This window comes from Brachyistius frenatus, unplaced genomic scaffold (genome assembly GCF_029030835.1).
Source record: "Brachyistius frenatus isolate BFR_SWC_R1_liver_20210118 unplaced genomic scaffold, ASM2903083v1 Contig_33, whole genome shotgun sequence".
Taxonomy (NCBI): Eukaryota; Metazoa; Chordata; class Actinopteri; family Embiotocidae; genus Brachyistius; species Brachyistius frenatus.
In genome coordinates, this window is record NW_027210632.1 from 344,860 (window position 1) to 360,753 (window position 15,894).

The 15,894-nt window shown below is 41.5% G+C and overlaps 2 protein-coding genes across 5 annotated transcripts; one reads left to right on the forward strand and one right to left on the reverse strand.

The window, feature by feature from the left end:
- Window positions 1-729: 729 nt before the first annotated feature.
- trim24 (tripartite motif containing 24) lies at window positions 730-11,562 on the reverse strand. 4 transcript variants are annotated; one of them, XM_069700239.1, is made up of 19 exons: window positions 10,847-11,562; window positions 10,103-10,221; window positions 9,850-9,997; window positions 9,531-9,660; window positions 9,024-9,140; window positions 8,720-8,834; window positions 8,484-8,630; window positions 8,223-8,337; window positions 7,369-7,508; window positions 6,933-7,178; window positions 6,519-6,641; window positions 6,242-6,389; window positions 6,080-6,137; window positions 5,488-5,614; window positions 4,909-5,201; window positions 3,374-3,485; window positions 3,093-3,167; window positions 2,653-2,808; window positions 730-2,343 (listed from the first exon to the last, which is right to left on the reverse strand). In XM_069700239.1, the coding sequence occupies exons 1-19, from the start codon at window positions 11,118-11,120 to the stop codon at window positions 1,639-1,641; spliced, it is 3,348 nt and encodes a 1,115-aa protein (XP_069556340.1). In that variant the 5' UTR covers window positions 11,121-11,562; the 3' UTR covers window positions 730-1,638. The 4 variants fall into 4 exon arrangements, with proteins under 4 accessions (XP_069556340.1, XP_069556343.1, XP_069556342.1 ...); XM_069700242.1 differs by having other exon boundaries at window positions 6,933-7,157; window positions 9,531-9,663; XM_069700241.1 differs by having other exon boundaries at window positions 6,933-7,160; window positions 9,531-9,663.
- Window positions 11,563-11,926: 364 nt separating this feature from the next.
- Window positions 11,927-14,799, forward strand: LOC138621898 (aldo-keto reductase family 1 member D1-like). Its single transcript, XM_069700248.1, has 9 exons — window positions 11,927-12,096; window positions 12,225-12,392; window positions 12,870-12,986; window positions 13,149-13,226; window positions 13,497-13,619; window positions 13,826-13,935; window positions 14,084-14,249; window positions 14,371-14,453; window positions 14,545-14,799. Exons 1-9 carry the CDS (start codon window positions 12,004-12,006, stop codon window positions 14,585-14,587), a joined length of 981 nt encoding a protein of 326 aa, XP_069556349.1. The 5' UTR covers window positions 11,927-12,003; the 3' UTR covers window positions 14,588-14,799.
- The last annotated feature ends 1,095 nt before the right edge of the window (window positions 14,800-15,894 follow it).

The following is a 15,894-nucleotide window of genomic DNA, read 5'->3' on the forward strand; positions in this document are numbered from 1 at the left end:
AGGATTTATTTAATGCAACGATGCGCCAATAATATCCCGAGGTCAAAGTACATGTTGTCTCCTGGAGGGGAAATAAACGAGGGCGGCAAAAACAAATTGTGAAATCCTTCTGTAAAAATGAAAATAAACGACTTGTTTTTCACGTCGGGGGTGCTTTTTTTATTTTTTTATTTTTAACTATTTTTAGACGGCATAAAAACTGAAAGAGGTTTTTTTTTACTTTTGAAAAAAAATAAACCGAAAAGTTAGCGGTCCTCGTCGGTTACTTTTCTCGTGACAGCCATAAATATGCCTTGCGACCCCACGTGGGGGGCCTGACCCCATGTTGGAAACCAGTAGGCCTACAGCAGGACAAACAAATTTCACTTCGTCAAACCCCTGTATGAAAAAAAATTAAAATGAGAAAAAACAAAAAACAAAGTCAGCATGAGGCTGAATGCAGTGGGAGCAACGCACAAGTCAGAGCTAGATGTAATCCTGTTTATTACAAATATTGTAAATTCAGGTATTATTTACGCTCAGCATTGCTTCTAGGGTTATTTACAGGTCTCATGTGTTCTCGATTAGAAATAGAGTGACAATATTGGACAAAATATGAATGGTTGGTGTCAACTTTCAGAGCCTCTCATTCCATTTCAATTGAGTTAATATCTGTACAGCGAGTTAATTGAAGCCTCTGTTCAATAAAATGCAAATGTGTTTCGCTTCCTGCATTTCTCCTTATTTCGCTTCCTGCATTTGTCCTTATTTCAGTGAAGAAAACGAACAACCATAAGGTTATCAGCTAAAAGCGACCATGATTCGGGAGGACAAGGACACGAATTGTAAAACAGAAGCTGATGAGAAAGTGATCATTGTGTCTCTGAATTATCTGGGATTGATAACAGTAAAGTCAATAAGAATTGTTTTCTTGACAAAAACAACAAGGCTGCTCTGTGATAAAACATTGCTGGGATTGGGGGATAAGAGGCATTAAACTGGCGACACAGAACCGAGGCGGAACCACCGAACAGCACGAGGGACCGTTCAACTCGCACTGATATACGCGGTACAGAAACTCAGCGGCCATATTTGTTGCATATACAGCATTAATAATATACTAAACCAATAAAAAATAATACTATTGCAATGAACCATACTTTGTCTATAAGCCAAATGGCTTTAAGACAGTTGAGCTAAAATCTAGAAGCACAAAATGGAGGCATTATAATTTATATTAAGATGTATCTTGCATGCATTACTAATCCAAAGTCATTTTTTTTCTTGTTCTGACTGCAGAATTTGTGCTTTCACTTAAAAGTATGTACAGGTGATCAGCAAGGTGATGATAAATTAAACATGATGACTGTCTTTTGTGTGCTTTTAAGTGCCATCATTACAAACAATAATTTTTCTATAACCGTGTAACCTCTCTCCTGCAATAACACAAAAAGAGCTTATTTATTCTCCTCGTTGTGCATCTACAGAATGACTGCTACTGACATCCATTTACAGCTGTTAATCCTTTTTCCTATTGCAAATAACAGTACAAAAATTATCTGATTGCAGCAAATGTTGGTCCCCACTGGGGCCACTTCTGTGGAAGACTGAAATCATCCATTTTTTCTATAGTTTCTCTTCCTTTCAGCTGTAATTCACTTATCCCTCCTCCTCTTTGGCTGGGTCTGCAGGAGCCACCGACTGCTCCTCTTTCTCCTGCTCCTCCTCTTCCTGCTCCTCTTCCTTGTTCTCCTCCTCCTTGTTCTCCTCCTCCTCCTCCTTCTTCTCCTCCTCCTCCTCCTTGTTCTTCTTCTGCTCCTCCTCCATCTTCTCCTTCTCCTGAGCTTCAGGGGGATCTGCGGTCTTGTCTGGAGGGAGCTGAGGATTCTCCTCTTTTGGGGAGCTCGGAGCTGCTCCTTCTTTTGTTTCACTCTCAGCAGCTGGGCAGGTTTCCTCCTGTGTGGCAGGAGTGCTCTCATCCTGCTTTACCTCCTCTGCCTGAGGAGTGCCTTCCTCCGTCACTGCGACCACTTTGTCTGTGTCCTCTTCCCTAGCCTCACTCGCCTTCTTTTCTGTTTCGGGCTTTTCCTCCTCTGCCGGGGCTGTCGTTTCATCCAGAGGAGCCAAGTCCTCTTCTACAGGTGGGATTCCTTTGTCCGCAGGGCTTTGTGGTTTATCGTCTTCAATGGGAGCCATGCCTTCCTCCATCATCTCTTCCTCTTCTTCGTCTATCTCGTCCTCCAAAGGAGGGATCATCTGCTCTTCCCTACTTCCAGGGAAGACCTTGTCGGAGTAGGCGAGCTTCAGCTGCTCCTCAAAATAGTCCTCCAGGTACAAGCCTGCACTCCCGACCTCCGAGGTTGACTGGGAAAATTAACAAATTTAAGTAAAGAAAAATGGATTGATCACTCTTTATGTAATCAAAAGCAACTTTTGTTTGGAAAGCCTTACTTTGTGCTGCAAGGCCTTCAGCAGAGCTTCTACTGAGTATATTTACTGCAGTGAAATCATTGGAATTTGGCAAATTTGCAAGCTGCAGCAAATTAGTTGAATTTGCAGAAATTAATGCAATCACAAGACTGCGATTTCCTGGAGGAACGGATATATTTTTTGTAGTTTTTGCAGAACACTGTATTTGAGCAAAAGGGACATATTATTAAAAATGATACCTACCTTGTAGTACTTTGCGCAGTTGAAAAATATGAGCCTGACATCTGCGACAAATCCCTCCGGACTGACATAACATTCCCCGTCCTTTGACTGCAACTTCTTCTTCACCATGGACAAATCCATCGGGGTCTTTATGAGTTCTTTGTACCGTTTTGTCTCCTGCATAAGAAGAACAGTAAAAAAATTAAGCTACCAATAAAGGTGATGTGTTTGGTCAAACGATATCTCTCGAAACTGATGCAATGCTCTGGTCTCTACAATGCAAACAATATACAGTTGTTTATACTGCAACTTTTTTTCCCTTTTTTAAAAATCACCCAATATTATTTCACTTCCTAAAAATGAATAGAATAAAGTTGTCACTGCATTCTACATGAGCTACCTTCCTCCACAGTAAAATAAGTAACATAACTGCAAAGCAGATATTGAATGTAGTTCCTTACCGACGGCGAAGCGGGCTGCTGGAAGTCAGTGCTGAAGTCATTGCAGAACAGACGCAATAACAGTCGCTCACATCTCTACATTGAAAAGAAAAAGACAGAGTAAACATTAAACTAGAGAGGGGTACAATTTCTTTGGTGCTTTGATGGAAAACATACATGAGAAATTCAGCTAGAAAACTGCTGTTTCAAACTCAAGAAGGATCCCAAAAAGTAGTCTGATCAGGCCTGAGTACTGAAAAATATCATGCACAGAGTTGTAAATGGCTGCTGAGTGAGGTTACCCTTCTTTCGACATGAGGGAATTTTTCCGAGACTGCGCCGTCCTTGTTGTCGCAGTCGTACTCCATCTCAGGGGAGACGAGGTCTCGGCAGAACGAACAGAACCACTCGCCACTGAGGAGATATGAAAGGTCAAGAAAAGCCGTCAGGACAAACGCAACGGCTGAGCAACTACTGCTGAATAGTTAAAACGGCCTCTCTATTTACAGGGCCGTCTGCACTGAATGGTCATGCTAAGTCTAAGACTTTAAATTTATCACTTTTGCAAAATGTGGCAATAAAGGATTCCCATTAAAACATGATTATTAATATGTCATTCAAGTCTGACATATTACAGATGTATATCTGATGCTGTAGCACAAAAATATGCATTATCCCATCGTGAACATTTGCTTATATGAACATAAACATCTTGGGTGAAATATTGTACTTCCCGTTTGCTGAATGTTACCAGATTAAGTTCTATTCAAATACAATAACATGTAATACGTCAATAGTACTGAATTCATATTTTACAAGCCTTGACTTTGAAGTCAAGACCGTGAAGATACGAAACGATAACTCACTTCTCAGATTATACAAAACAAGGACGTTTGTTTTCAGGGTCAGAAAATGAAAAAGTGACAGTTGTGTGTTTTTGTTTTTTTTCTTCCTTCCAGTTTTTCTGTCTCTTCCCTGATTTCTTTCCAGGTTTTCCACCTCCACAGTGCGACCATCCTGCTGCTCATTGCTTTGCTCAGACTTCAGGCTGGCCTGTCATCATTCGGGGCTCTCGGTAAAAGGTTGTCTTTGTTTTTTTTCTGCCCGCGCTGGTTGTAGTGTGTTGAACAAACTTGTAACCAACACTGAGAAAAAGATTTGTGCTGGGAGGCTGAGGACAAGTTTAACTTTTGTCGAGAGACACTGATTATTGGTTGGTGCCTACTCTGAATTCGTTCTGATGCACCGTTCTTTTAGATAAGCAATTTAGGACTTGTTTGTGTTTTGTTTCCAGAGGATTGGGATTAGTCAGGACTTGTTTTATTATAGTCATTTCAATTTGTTTGGCCACTTTATCCACTCTTCCCCCAAATTTGGAGAACTTTTGTTAGGTTCACCGGTATTGAAAACAGCTGAAAATACATTTTCACTTCTACTCTGACTCCTTCAAATTTTCTGGTAGTTGTGTTATCCTCTCTGTTTCCCCTTAATTTTCTCCAAAGGGGATGTAACAGACCCCAAGAAGAAGCACTTGAATCACCCCAACAATTATTGGTTGTAGATTTGGCAAATTATTAACATTGAAACATTTAATTTTACAATAGTTTAAATTACAAGACATATCAAAAAAAAATATGCTACTGTACCTACACGTATTACAATCACTAACACAGAAAATGAAATGTTGGCAGCCCTCGACAAAAACAGCCTCATAAACCATAACACAGGTTGCATTTAGGGCGGTGACACTCTCCCTCAATACTTGTTCATTTCGTGTGTCCTACAGCATTTTGACGATTTAATAATGCATGATACTGGGAGGTGATCTGTATTTCACCTGGGCGACTCGTTCAGAGTGGGGATGTGGCAGGCCAGATGAAAAACTTTGGGACACTTGTCACAGCAGAGCAGCTCTCCTCCGTTCTGACAGACGGCGCACCAGTCCTCATTCGGATCTTCCTCTGGTTCTGCCGTCTTTTCAGACACTGGCTGCGAGGGGGGATGGGGACGCTGGTCTTTGGAGTCTGATCCGAGGACCGGGGCCGGTGCAGGTCCCTTCTGCTGCTGCCGGGGCTTTGACTGAGCGCCGGTGCTGCTATCTGGGAGGCTGGACCCAACACTGGACTGCACCTGCGGGGAACAAAAAGAAGGGATGTATGCAGTTAGATACAATGACTCAGAAATAAAACAAGACAACAGGAAAGTGAGAACTGGCTCGCTTAGCCTCCATTTGAGGTTGAACTGATGTAATATAGTATGAATAAATATGAGTTTTTAATGGATTTTAACTAAAGGGAAATATATAACACATTTCTGTAAACATATTTCATGCATCATTTGGAGCAAAATGATCATCACACATATTTAACGATTACAACAGTGCTCTGGAGTTATGTAATCCAAGTCTTTCTCTTACAAAATGAACTTCATCTTCATCCTCAGGTTCGTCCTTGATGACAATAATGGGCCCCGGGGACGTCCTTCTTCGTCGCTTGGCTGCAGGAGCCGATGGTGGCTCTGAAATCTGCTTCCAAGGAGACGTCCTTCAATGCGACGATTGCCACAGAGTAGAGGGGAAGATGGAGATCATGATATAGTTCATATAAAGAGACACACTAACCCTGGTTTAAAAGATTAGAGGGTCTTTTTAATCACTTGACTGTCTCGTGTTACATGTAAGGAAAATCAATGCTTAATAAAAACCTCAAATAAATCTCACGTGATAGTGTGTAAATATAAAAGGTCAGATGAAGATAAGAGAAAAACTGGACAATAAGAACCATGAGGGAGTCACAAGATGTACTGATGCATAGTTCCGGTTAAAATGTAAAAGCTTTTTAACTTTATATCCCTAAAAATTTAATAAAACAGCTCAGTTTTCATTTGAGCTCCATTTAACTGATCCCAGATCTAATTTATCTTTATACTTATAATCCAACAGCAGCAGCAACATTACACCATAAAAATGTAAAGAATAAACTGTGACAGATTTTTGGATCCTTTCTTACCCCGTGCTTTTGTCTGAAGGAGACGGCTTGGCTATCGGGGAGTTCTGCCTTCCTTGAACTTGGGAGAAAATACAAGAATATTTAAAGATCTGGAAGTCGAATGAAAATGAAAAAGAGTGATTCTCACATTAGAAAGGATGAATCAGAGCTCAGATAAACAACCTGCTATGTGATTGAGGGCGCTTGTTTTGTCTGCGGTCGCGGAGGCCAGACTTTGAGCGAAGCTGGGTTTAGGGATAGAGATGGTGATGGAGGGGACAGATCCGCCAGCTTCACTCCTCTTGAGGAAGGAGGACTCGGGTAGGCATCTCTGAAGGAAACAAAAACAGGTTGTAATGAAATTTAAGCACCGTCACAGCTACACAAAACAAGCAAATTCACTTTCTAGCCTCATGCTCATGCCAGCCTGAAAAGCTCTTCGATGCCTCTCCTAACCGACCTGGTGTAGTGACGTGTGAGGAGCTGCTCCGGCGCTCAGAGGCTGTGAGTAGCGGGAAGTACCCTGAGACCCATCTATGGGTTTAGGAGGGAAGCTGGAGCTATGGATCAGATCTCTCAGAGTCTGGATGTAGCAAAAATATGAAGTTGAAAGGACACTTTGGGTTAAAAAAAAAAAAAAAGAAAGTCAGTTAAGCATCAACCACGGGTACATTTTTCCCATTGTTTTGTTTATTAAAATGGGAAAAGTGGTGTAAATATTCAGGCATTTGAAAAATACTCCCAACTTCTGCTTTAAGTTCTCCGGGAAGAACCTTTTTTTGATCACAATTGTAAGCTGTCTCTCGAGTATCTTACTGCAAGTACCATTTACAAAAACAGGCATCAAACAATGATAGATTCAAATCGGTCTTACCTGTGTAGGGGGGAAGCCCGTGTTGTGAAGCATGGACGATGTGGGGCTTCTGGGGTTGGGTTGGGAACTTCCATACCTACGGCCTGGCTGCGCCAAATTGGGGGGGCCTTGGGATGGGGAAGACCCTCCGTGGATGGGCCTGGTTGGGGGCGGAGGGCCGGGAGGTCCTGGGAGTCTGACATTTTGGTACCAGGACCAGTGGTTGGGCGCGGGCTGCCTGTGGGGCTGCTGGGAAAGTTTGTCAACCTTTGACAAAGGAGTAAGAACAGGGTCTATTGTAGCTTCCTATGTTTTTATATTCTAGAAGCTATACAATAAAAGTAATAAATACACAGTACTTAAAGTGTTTCACAGTATCAGAGCATTAAGTAAAAAGTACCATGACTACATCATTCTTACACAAGACAAATGAACTTGTACTGAAACGAATGAATACCTGCATCTGGAGCTGAGCCAGCGTGCTCTGGCGCTGCTGAGCCGAGACAGAGAGACCTCCGCTGGGTACTTCTGCTCTGGGACCTGCCTGGTGGTTGGTGACGGGTAGCCTGCCTGGGCCTCTTTCTACGACCAAAGAACCTGAGAAACAAGCAAGCAATTAAAAAAAAAAAAAAAATACTATAAATCCCACCCCAGTTCTACACCTAAGGCAAGCTTGCACAGGAAAAAAAAAACAGCAGGGTCAGTCCTATGAACATGAATTTCTGTCACTGACTGCCTGAGTCATGAAATTACATCGCGGGTCCACGAGCCAATCTTGGCCATCACTGAGACTGGATACTGTGTCATGGGGGTGTGACAACTGCTTGATTCACATACAATTCAATAGACAAGAGTCAGCCTAATTTTTTTTTTTTTTTAATTTTTTTATGACTAACTGAACCTGAAGGTTTAAATGAAAAAAAAATATATTGTTATACTTTTTTATGTAAATGGGATTAAATACATAATCTGTGGGATTTTGGATAGCTCTGGTCATGTGCACTTTCGGCCACTGAAGCCACTGCACTTACACCTGGTTTGAGCTGGTGGAGGCACCAATGCAACTTCACCTTAAAAATGACAAAGAAATTGCACTGCACGGGCACATCTTTACCGAAGCATCCCTTGTTGCGTCGTTCCGCCCATCTCGGCACAGCCTGCTTCATGTTGAGCCACGAGAATTGCAAATCGGCGCAAGCACGGAAAAGAGCTCCCTGGCCTGCACCAAAGTGCCAGAGTACCTGGATCTGCGCTGCGCCGGGTACTAATACCTGGCCCATAGTGTACACGTCAGGTAATGACAAGACTTACCGAGGTCTACATTTGTGGCCCAGAAACCAGAGCGACACTGGAAGCGAACAGAACTCTGAGGGACGATGGAGGGATTACAGCTCGCTCTCATCAAGTAATGGATCTGGTACAGGATCTAGGAGACAGAAGTCATGATGGATTTAAATAAATATTCATTGGGGAAAATATTTTTCATACAACACCGTAAATCCATGTAACAACTACGCTGTATTTTAGACTGTAAAGTAATCTGGATTGCTGTTTGACGTTCTCCTCACACACCAGTCTCTTGCAGTACAGGAGAGCTGTTCCGCTGTGGCTTGCTGTAGCCCATTTGGTGAAGTTGATGACGTGGTCTAGGTGCCGGCTCAGAGAGTTGACGTCGTCTTTCTGCTTTTTCAAACCCAACTCATGGTCCTTCGTCAAGGCCTGGAAGTAAAGGTGATCACCGAATGTCAGAAAAGGAAAAATCCACTATTTCATTCTGGAAAGTCATTAAACTTGGATATTAAACCAACCTCAAGCTGGTTCACCAGAATCTTTCCCTTCCTGTTGATCTCCATGATCAAGTTGCAGATGGACTTCTTTATTTCATTAGTGACAGCTTTCCGATTTTCTTCAACTTGCTGCAGTCTGTGAAAGTCAGCGACAGAAAAATAAATTGATATCATGCCTGACATTGATTCAAATCTGCTAAAACCACAAACATACATTTATACATGACACCCTTGAGCCAACTTGTCAAACATATACAATATATATCTGAAATGTGAAATGAAACAGAATCTCTGATAAAGTTCCAGCTGTGGAGGATCTCGTTACCCGGTGTTGATACAGCTGGATACGTCCTCAATGGCTTTTCTTTTCTCTTGCAGCTGCTGCGTCATGTTCTCAAGGTACTGCCTGTGGTTTCTGTACGCGTCCTCCAAAAACTGGTAGCTACATCAATCATGAATGAGCATAAACAAACAACAGCTCATTCTCAAGACAACTGTGCATGGTTGCATATCATTTCAGTTTATCGTCCGAGTTAATCATTGCTATTCTTGTGTGTAACAGACAGCGGCACTTTAGATTAATATAACTGATGTATTTTTTTGGTATCATTTCCTGGTGTTATATTGATGTTGAAACCTACAGCTGTTATCATCAAATATTACATTACAGAAAAAAAAAATCATTTGTAACAGGCTTGCTTATTTATCAACGACACCGTAGCAAGCTGCATCCCACGTTGCTGGTTGTAAAAGATCAAATGCATAGTTTTATGGAAAAAACCTGAAAAACAAAGAATTCAGACTGGAAGAGAAAAACAAACATTCTGCATACTTGTGATCCTTGTGCTTCAGGAGTTGACAGTCTCGACAGGTGAGTCGGTCACACGTCTCACAAAACAGCTTCAGTGGCTCCTGCTTGTGCACGTCACAAAACACGGGCTTCTGTTGGGATATGCCTACTGCTTCTGGCAGGGCGTTTAAAAACAAAAAACAGGGAATTGTAAAGTCAGATCATGTCACTTTAAATTGTGCCCTTTAGGTTGTCTCATCCTAATATTTAACAGAGCAGTATGTAACATGCACTGCAGTACAGTGTATAACACACTGTGATGTAATTGCAGGCAAACTGTTTCTTTCCTGCCAAGGACTACCTGGAGACATCTCCTCCTTCTGACGTATTGTGTGGTCTCTGGTGAACTTGACCCGTTGGTGCGCCTCGATGCACGTCACGCACAGAAACTCCACACACTCCACACAGTAACCGGTCGCCTCCGTGTTGTCGTCACAGCTCATACACACCTATAAAAGACGACAACAACAACAATTAATTTTTTTTTTTTTTTTTTTTAAATAGCCAAACTGCTGCGAGATGAACAGCTCGGGAGAAGCAGGTGATGAACCGACCTGGCTGTTTTTTTCCACGGTGCTGCTCGGCACCTCCGCGGAGTCCTTGACAAAGAAGTTGTCCAATACGTCCATCTCCCAGCATTCCTGTCTGCATACTGGACATCGAATGGCACCCACTGAGGAAAGAGGCCAGATCTGTTACTGGAGTCATCAGCTCGCAACCATTTATATGACTTTATTTACTGCGTAAACACAGAGAGCATTTCTATCATATTGAAATGATATCGTAGACACAGACCATGGGGATAGGTAGCTTTAAAGGTGGTGCAGTAATTTAACACATGATTATTACTTTGAAACTGTTTCACTAAGCTGTTTCAAAAACACCTCTACACCATTGATAATGACTTGGGAGACAAGCAAACTTGCTAAGAGACAAGATACAATGACAGCTTTACAAAAGATGCGTCTGAAAAAACAACAACACAACATATCGGCCTAATTTCAGTGACTCAATATACTGCTAAATATTGAATTGTAACTCCTGTATAAATGATGCGTATCGTATCATCCCCATTCTTGCCAATACACAACCCGAATGTTAATATTCACATATATTACATACATACATATAGATACAGAAAGGGTATATGACACCACACTTCAACATTGAATAACTCGCCCAGAATAACCTGCTGTAAACCAACACAAATAGCAACTTCACCAGAGAGCTGCAAGACGTGTCACGTAAAGTAAAGACACTTTTTTTGGGGGTGTTTTTTGTTGTTGTTTTGTCCTCACATGGTTTGGTGTTGTCAACCTGCCCCTGCGGGTCACGCCGCGGGTCAGCGCTCCTGAAGGGGGCAGGCAGACACCTCTTGCAGAAGGAGTGGAGACACGGCAGCAGCTTGGGCTCTCTGTTGTGGAAGCTCAGCTTGCAGATGGGACAGGTGTCCATGAGCCCGAAGGTGCCTTGTTGTTTCAGCCTCTCCTCTCCTGCCGGCAAACTTTCGGCCTCGTTTTCCACGATAATGACAATGTCGTCGTTGTCGACATTTTCGGCACTTTCATCCATTTTTTTTTTTTTTTTTTTTCTTTCCTGCTGCTTCCACTCAAGCCAATCGATCAAACCAGCGTAGCGGTTGCAAACAAAAGATACGCCTATAACTTCACTAATTTATCGAATATAAATAGTAATCTCGAGCATGAAAACACACTGCTTCATTGTCCTTGTGTGGTAAACAGCTTTAGTTCGCTGAAGTCTATTTATTTCCGTTTGACAAGCTAAATTAGCAACTTAGCCTACTTTAATTGCACATATACTGGAGACCACACGTAATCCATTCTCCGGTTTGTGGCAGTTCTAGATAAACCGGTCCCAGAGATAACAGCGCGCTGTCACGTATTCATTAAAATTAGGCTACACACGTATTATTTTGAAGCTCGTAAGTCCACAGGGAACGGCGACCATCTGTGTACTCTTTGCTCAAAACACATACCATATATTTCCCAGACGGCACCGCGGTATCGGGGAAAGCTACAGTGGCCGGTGAAGGCCAAACTACACGCCCGCAGCGAGAAACTGCACGTTTGACTTTTTTTTTCTTTCTTTTTTTTTTTCCACGCACTCTTCAGTGGCCCATTAATACAGAGGCATTCGGATTTAATTAGAAACCGTATCAGAGTCCAGACAAAAGAAAAACACGACATCACATTGGTTAATTAACATTATTTATACTTTGTCGGTTAACGATTTTAATTTACGTGAATGTGACAGGTACTATTGCTTCATCATTTTATGGGGGCTGGGAGGAGTCTCGGCTGTGGTCACTTGTCAAAAGAGCAGCAGTAAAAAGCCTGACTGTGTCAGACTGAAAATTAAAAGACGTTGTAGGTGGCTGCAGCACTGGCAAAAAAATTTTTATTTTTTGCCTTTGGCTGCACACATTTGGATAAACATGGAGTTGACAGCAGAGAACCACTCCATTCCTCTGAGCGATGGGAACTGCATACCTTTGATAGGACTGGGAACTTACGGGAACCCCCGCAAGGTGAGACACTTGTCAACCAGAGGACTCGCATGAAAACAATGTACGCACAATTTACATTGTTTCCACTGATTCCTGGGTTTTCTTCAGATATTTTACTCAGTTATTTTTTTTTATTTTATTTTTTACAGACTCCTAAAGGAACGTCATATGAATCAGTCAAAGAAGCTATTGAAATAGGGTACAGACACTTCGATGGAGCTTTGGTCTATTTCAATGAACATGAAGTGGGACAAGCAATCAGGGAAAAAATTGCAGACGGAAGTGTGAAGAGAGAGGACATTTTCTACTGTGGAAAGGTTTGCACAGTGTGCTCCGTTTGTGTGTGTGTGTAGTTGACCATTGAACTGTCCTCCTGAACACACATCACACGTCACATCACATCACATTTCATTCAGCTCCAAAGCGACTTACAATAAGTGCATTTCAACCATGAGGGTGCAACACCCAGAACAACAGGAATCAAGAAAATACAAATTTCCTTCAAGAAAGACAAAGTGCTATCAGGAAGTGCCATTTTAAGTGCTATTAAAGTTCTGCTGTTCAAGGTAAAGTCGGAAGAGGTGTGTTTTTAATTTGCGTCGGAAGATGTCCGCTGTCCTGATGTCGGTGGGGAGCTCATTCCACCATTTAGGAGCCGGGACAGCAAGCGGTCTTGATTTTGTTGAGTGTTTAGCTCGCAGCGAGGGAGCAACAAGCCGATTGGTAGAAGCAGAGCGGAGGGAGATCGTCACATTTTTGAAATAATACTTTTCTTGATTTATTTTGTTTTGCAGCTGTGGAACACATTCCACCCTCCAGAGTTAGTACGGCCTGCTTTGGAGAAAACCTTGCAGACATTACAGCTGAGTTATGTCGACCTGTATATTGTAGAAATGCCCACAGCCTTCAAGGTAAACATACATTTAATGTCACATTGATAATACCTGGTAAACTGGTAAAAAAAAAAAACAAAAAACAACAACACAGAATTCGTTTTTATCTGATTGTTTTAATTAATAACAGTTATTTTAAATCATTAAATATTATTAAAAAAAATACTACATCTTCTGCAGCCAGGAGACACATTCTACCCCATAGATGAGAATGGGAAGTACATTTATCATGAAACGGACCTGTGTGCAACATGGGAGGTGAGATTTCTCGACGTCTTTCATTTAAGAAAAGAAAGTTTCTCAACTTATTTATGGGCAGCACTGATTATGTCAAACTACATGAGAATAATTAAAGGACTTTCATTCCTAGCAGGATTTACTGACATGGCTACAAGCCAGTGTTAAATGCCAAAAGAGATATAGGATCAATCAGCAGTCTAACCTTGACACAGCGTCCTGTGTTTGTTTGCCTTGTAACAATGTGATCAAAGTTGAACGTGTTGCTTTGTTTTTTTCCATCTCGGGCAGGCTATGGAAGCTTGCAAAGACGCCGGACTTGTGAAGTCTCTTGGAGTATCCAACTTCAACAAACGGCAGCTGCAGTTAATCCTAAACAAACCTGGGCTGAAACACAAACCCGTGTCAAACCAGGTCACAACACATTAACTACACACCTACATTCTGGAAATAAGGAAACTGATGGCTAAACTTTGGATTACAGAAGGAAAAAAATAATAATGACAAACATAACGAAACGTGTGCTTGCTGTATATTAATACAATTCACAAAACTCTCAAGAAAGCATCCAGTCCAACTTCATCAGCTAACAAAATATATGTGTGCTGTTTTTCACACAGGTTGAATGCCATCCCTATTACACCCAGCCAAAGTTGCTTGAATACTGCCGGCAGAATGATATCGTCATCGTCGGTTACAGCCCCCTGGGGACATCTAGGGATGCGTCCTGGTACGGCTCGCACTCATTTCATATGTAACTTGTAAAAGACACAGTGTCCTCAGCTTTCACATGAACTCACATCAAACCTTGACCTTGTAAAGATGGCATTTATCCATAGAAGTGCTGTTTCAGAGTAAAATACCAGTCTTTTAAACAGGGTAAATCTAAAATGCACCCCGCTGTTGGAAGATGAGCTGCTGTCATCAATTGCCAAAAAGCATAAAAAGACCACAGCCCAGGTGTCGCTGAGGTTCAACGTGCAGAGAGGAGTGGTGGTCATCCCGAAGAGCTTCAACTCTGTTCGTATAAAGGAGAACTTTGAGGTTTGTTTGTATTTCATCTGTTTAGGTAGCAATCCAGAATACTATTTATAGACTGCAAAAATACTTCTTGAATATCAAACATATAATTTATGGTGTTTTTACTAATCTGTCAACACTGCAGATATTCGACTTCTCTCTCTCTGAGGCTGAGATGAAAGCAATTGAGGGGTTGAACAAGAATATTCGTTTTGTGGAGCTTCTCATGTAAGTATAGTGCAGCCTGCATCATGTTTTGCTTGTCTAATAAGCATATTTGTATTACTACATGAATAATTTCTCTTTACCGACTCAACAGGTGGTCTGATCATCCAGAGTATCCATTTCATGATGACTACTAGACACCACATATATCAAAACTTTGTTTAAATTTGATCAAAGCTGGCTTGTTATCTTTTATTTGTGGGATTTTACGGCTTTACTTGCACATAAATCTGTCATCACTGTTATTGTACATTTTATGAAATACTTCTGATATATACTTAAATGATCAGTGACTTTATTCAAATTGATTATCTCAATAAAGTCACTCGGTTTCACACCAGATTTGAAATGACCTTGTGTTCTTCTTTATTTGTTCTGTTCATCACAAGCCTTTGTAAGTGATTTAAAGACAATTGGAGAGAGACAAAAAATTGGGCTTTTTTTTAGACAACATACAATCTTGACTGCTTTTCATCTCAAACAGAAATGGAGGATATGCGATTTGTAAATGAGAAACATTCATAATAACAAAACTTGTATCAAATGGATATTTAGAAATCCGACATTTTACAATGGGCAGCAAAATCAAGTTAGATCATGTGATCATGACACTTGACACAACCAATTATCACATATAGCCTATGTTGTATTACACATTTAATGTTAAATAATAGGTGTAATATATCTTATAATATTTTTAACCAAATACCACAATATAAATATCGTGACAATATTGTAAGGGCGACTGTCTGTACTGTTATTATTTAAAAAACACAACAACAAAAAACACAATAGTATTAGGTTTTGATGCTTTATATACCCTTAACTACCTGAATGTCATCGTCTCTCATTGGCTGTATTGACACAGAACACAACAGCGTCGCCCTGGTGTATTTCCTGGACAAAACAACAGTTAGAAATCGTTTTGCTTCTCACACAAGCTGTTGCACATCGACAGATAAATAAGCGCTTGCAACAACCGCCTTCAAACAACCTGCGAAATTCGGAAACAGTACCAGTTTTTCCGAGTGTTCCTGAAGGCACCGTACCAGCTTCTCTCTCTCTCTCTCTCTCTCTCTCTCCACCGTGCTAGCGATAACTAGCACGCTGGCTAATGCGGCTACACCGCAGACAGACGACGTTAAATGTCACGGGGAGTCACCTGCGCTCAAATAAAACCCGGGGATCGTTGCCTGATCCCGACGTGATTTCAATCGACCTATTTAAACCGCGGCGGAGCGCCCCGCTCGGCCGACTTTATCAGCTCACGTCAACGTTAGCTGCGCAACGGGGGCAGCAGCGGCGGCTAAGCTGATTTTTTTTTTTTGTTGTTGTTGTTGGTTTTTTTTTTTTTTTTCTTCGTTTTTTGTTGTTGTTGTTGTTGTTGCTTCAATGAATGAGGGTCGATAAACACCGGAGTGAAGACGTCAAGTCAACAATGCGC

Coding starts and splice junctions, on each gene's coding strand:
- LOC138621898 (XM_069700248.1), top strand. CDS start 12,004: ATGGAGTTGACAGCAGAGAACCACTCCATTCCTCTGAGCGATGGGAAC. Junction 12,097..12,224: donor CTTACGGGAACCCCCGCAAG/GTGAGACACTTG, acceptor TATTTTTTACAG/ACTCCTAAAGGAACGTCATA. Junction 12,987..13,148: donor AAATGCCCACAGCCTTCAAG/GTAAACATACAT, acceptor CATCTTCTGCAG/CCAGGAGACACATTCTACCC.
- trim24 (XM_069700238.1), bottom strand. CDS start 11,120: ATGGATGAAAGTGCCGAAAATGTCGACAACGACGACATTGTCATTATC. Junction 8,835..9,023: donor TCCAGCTGTATCAACACCGG/GTAACGAGATCC, acceptor TGACTTTCACAG/ACTGCAGCAAGTTGAAGAAA. Junction 3,486..4,908: donor ACTCTGAACGAGTCGCCCAG/GTGAAATACAGA, acceptor ATATCTCCTCAG/TGGCGAGTGGTTCTGTTCGT.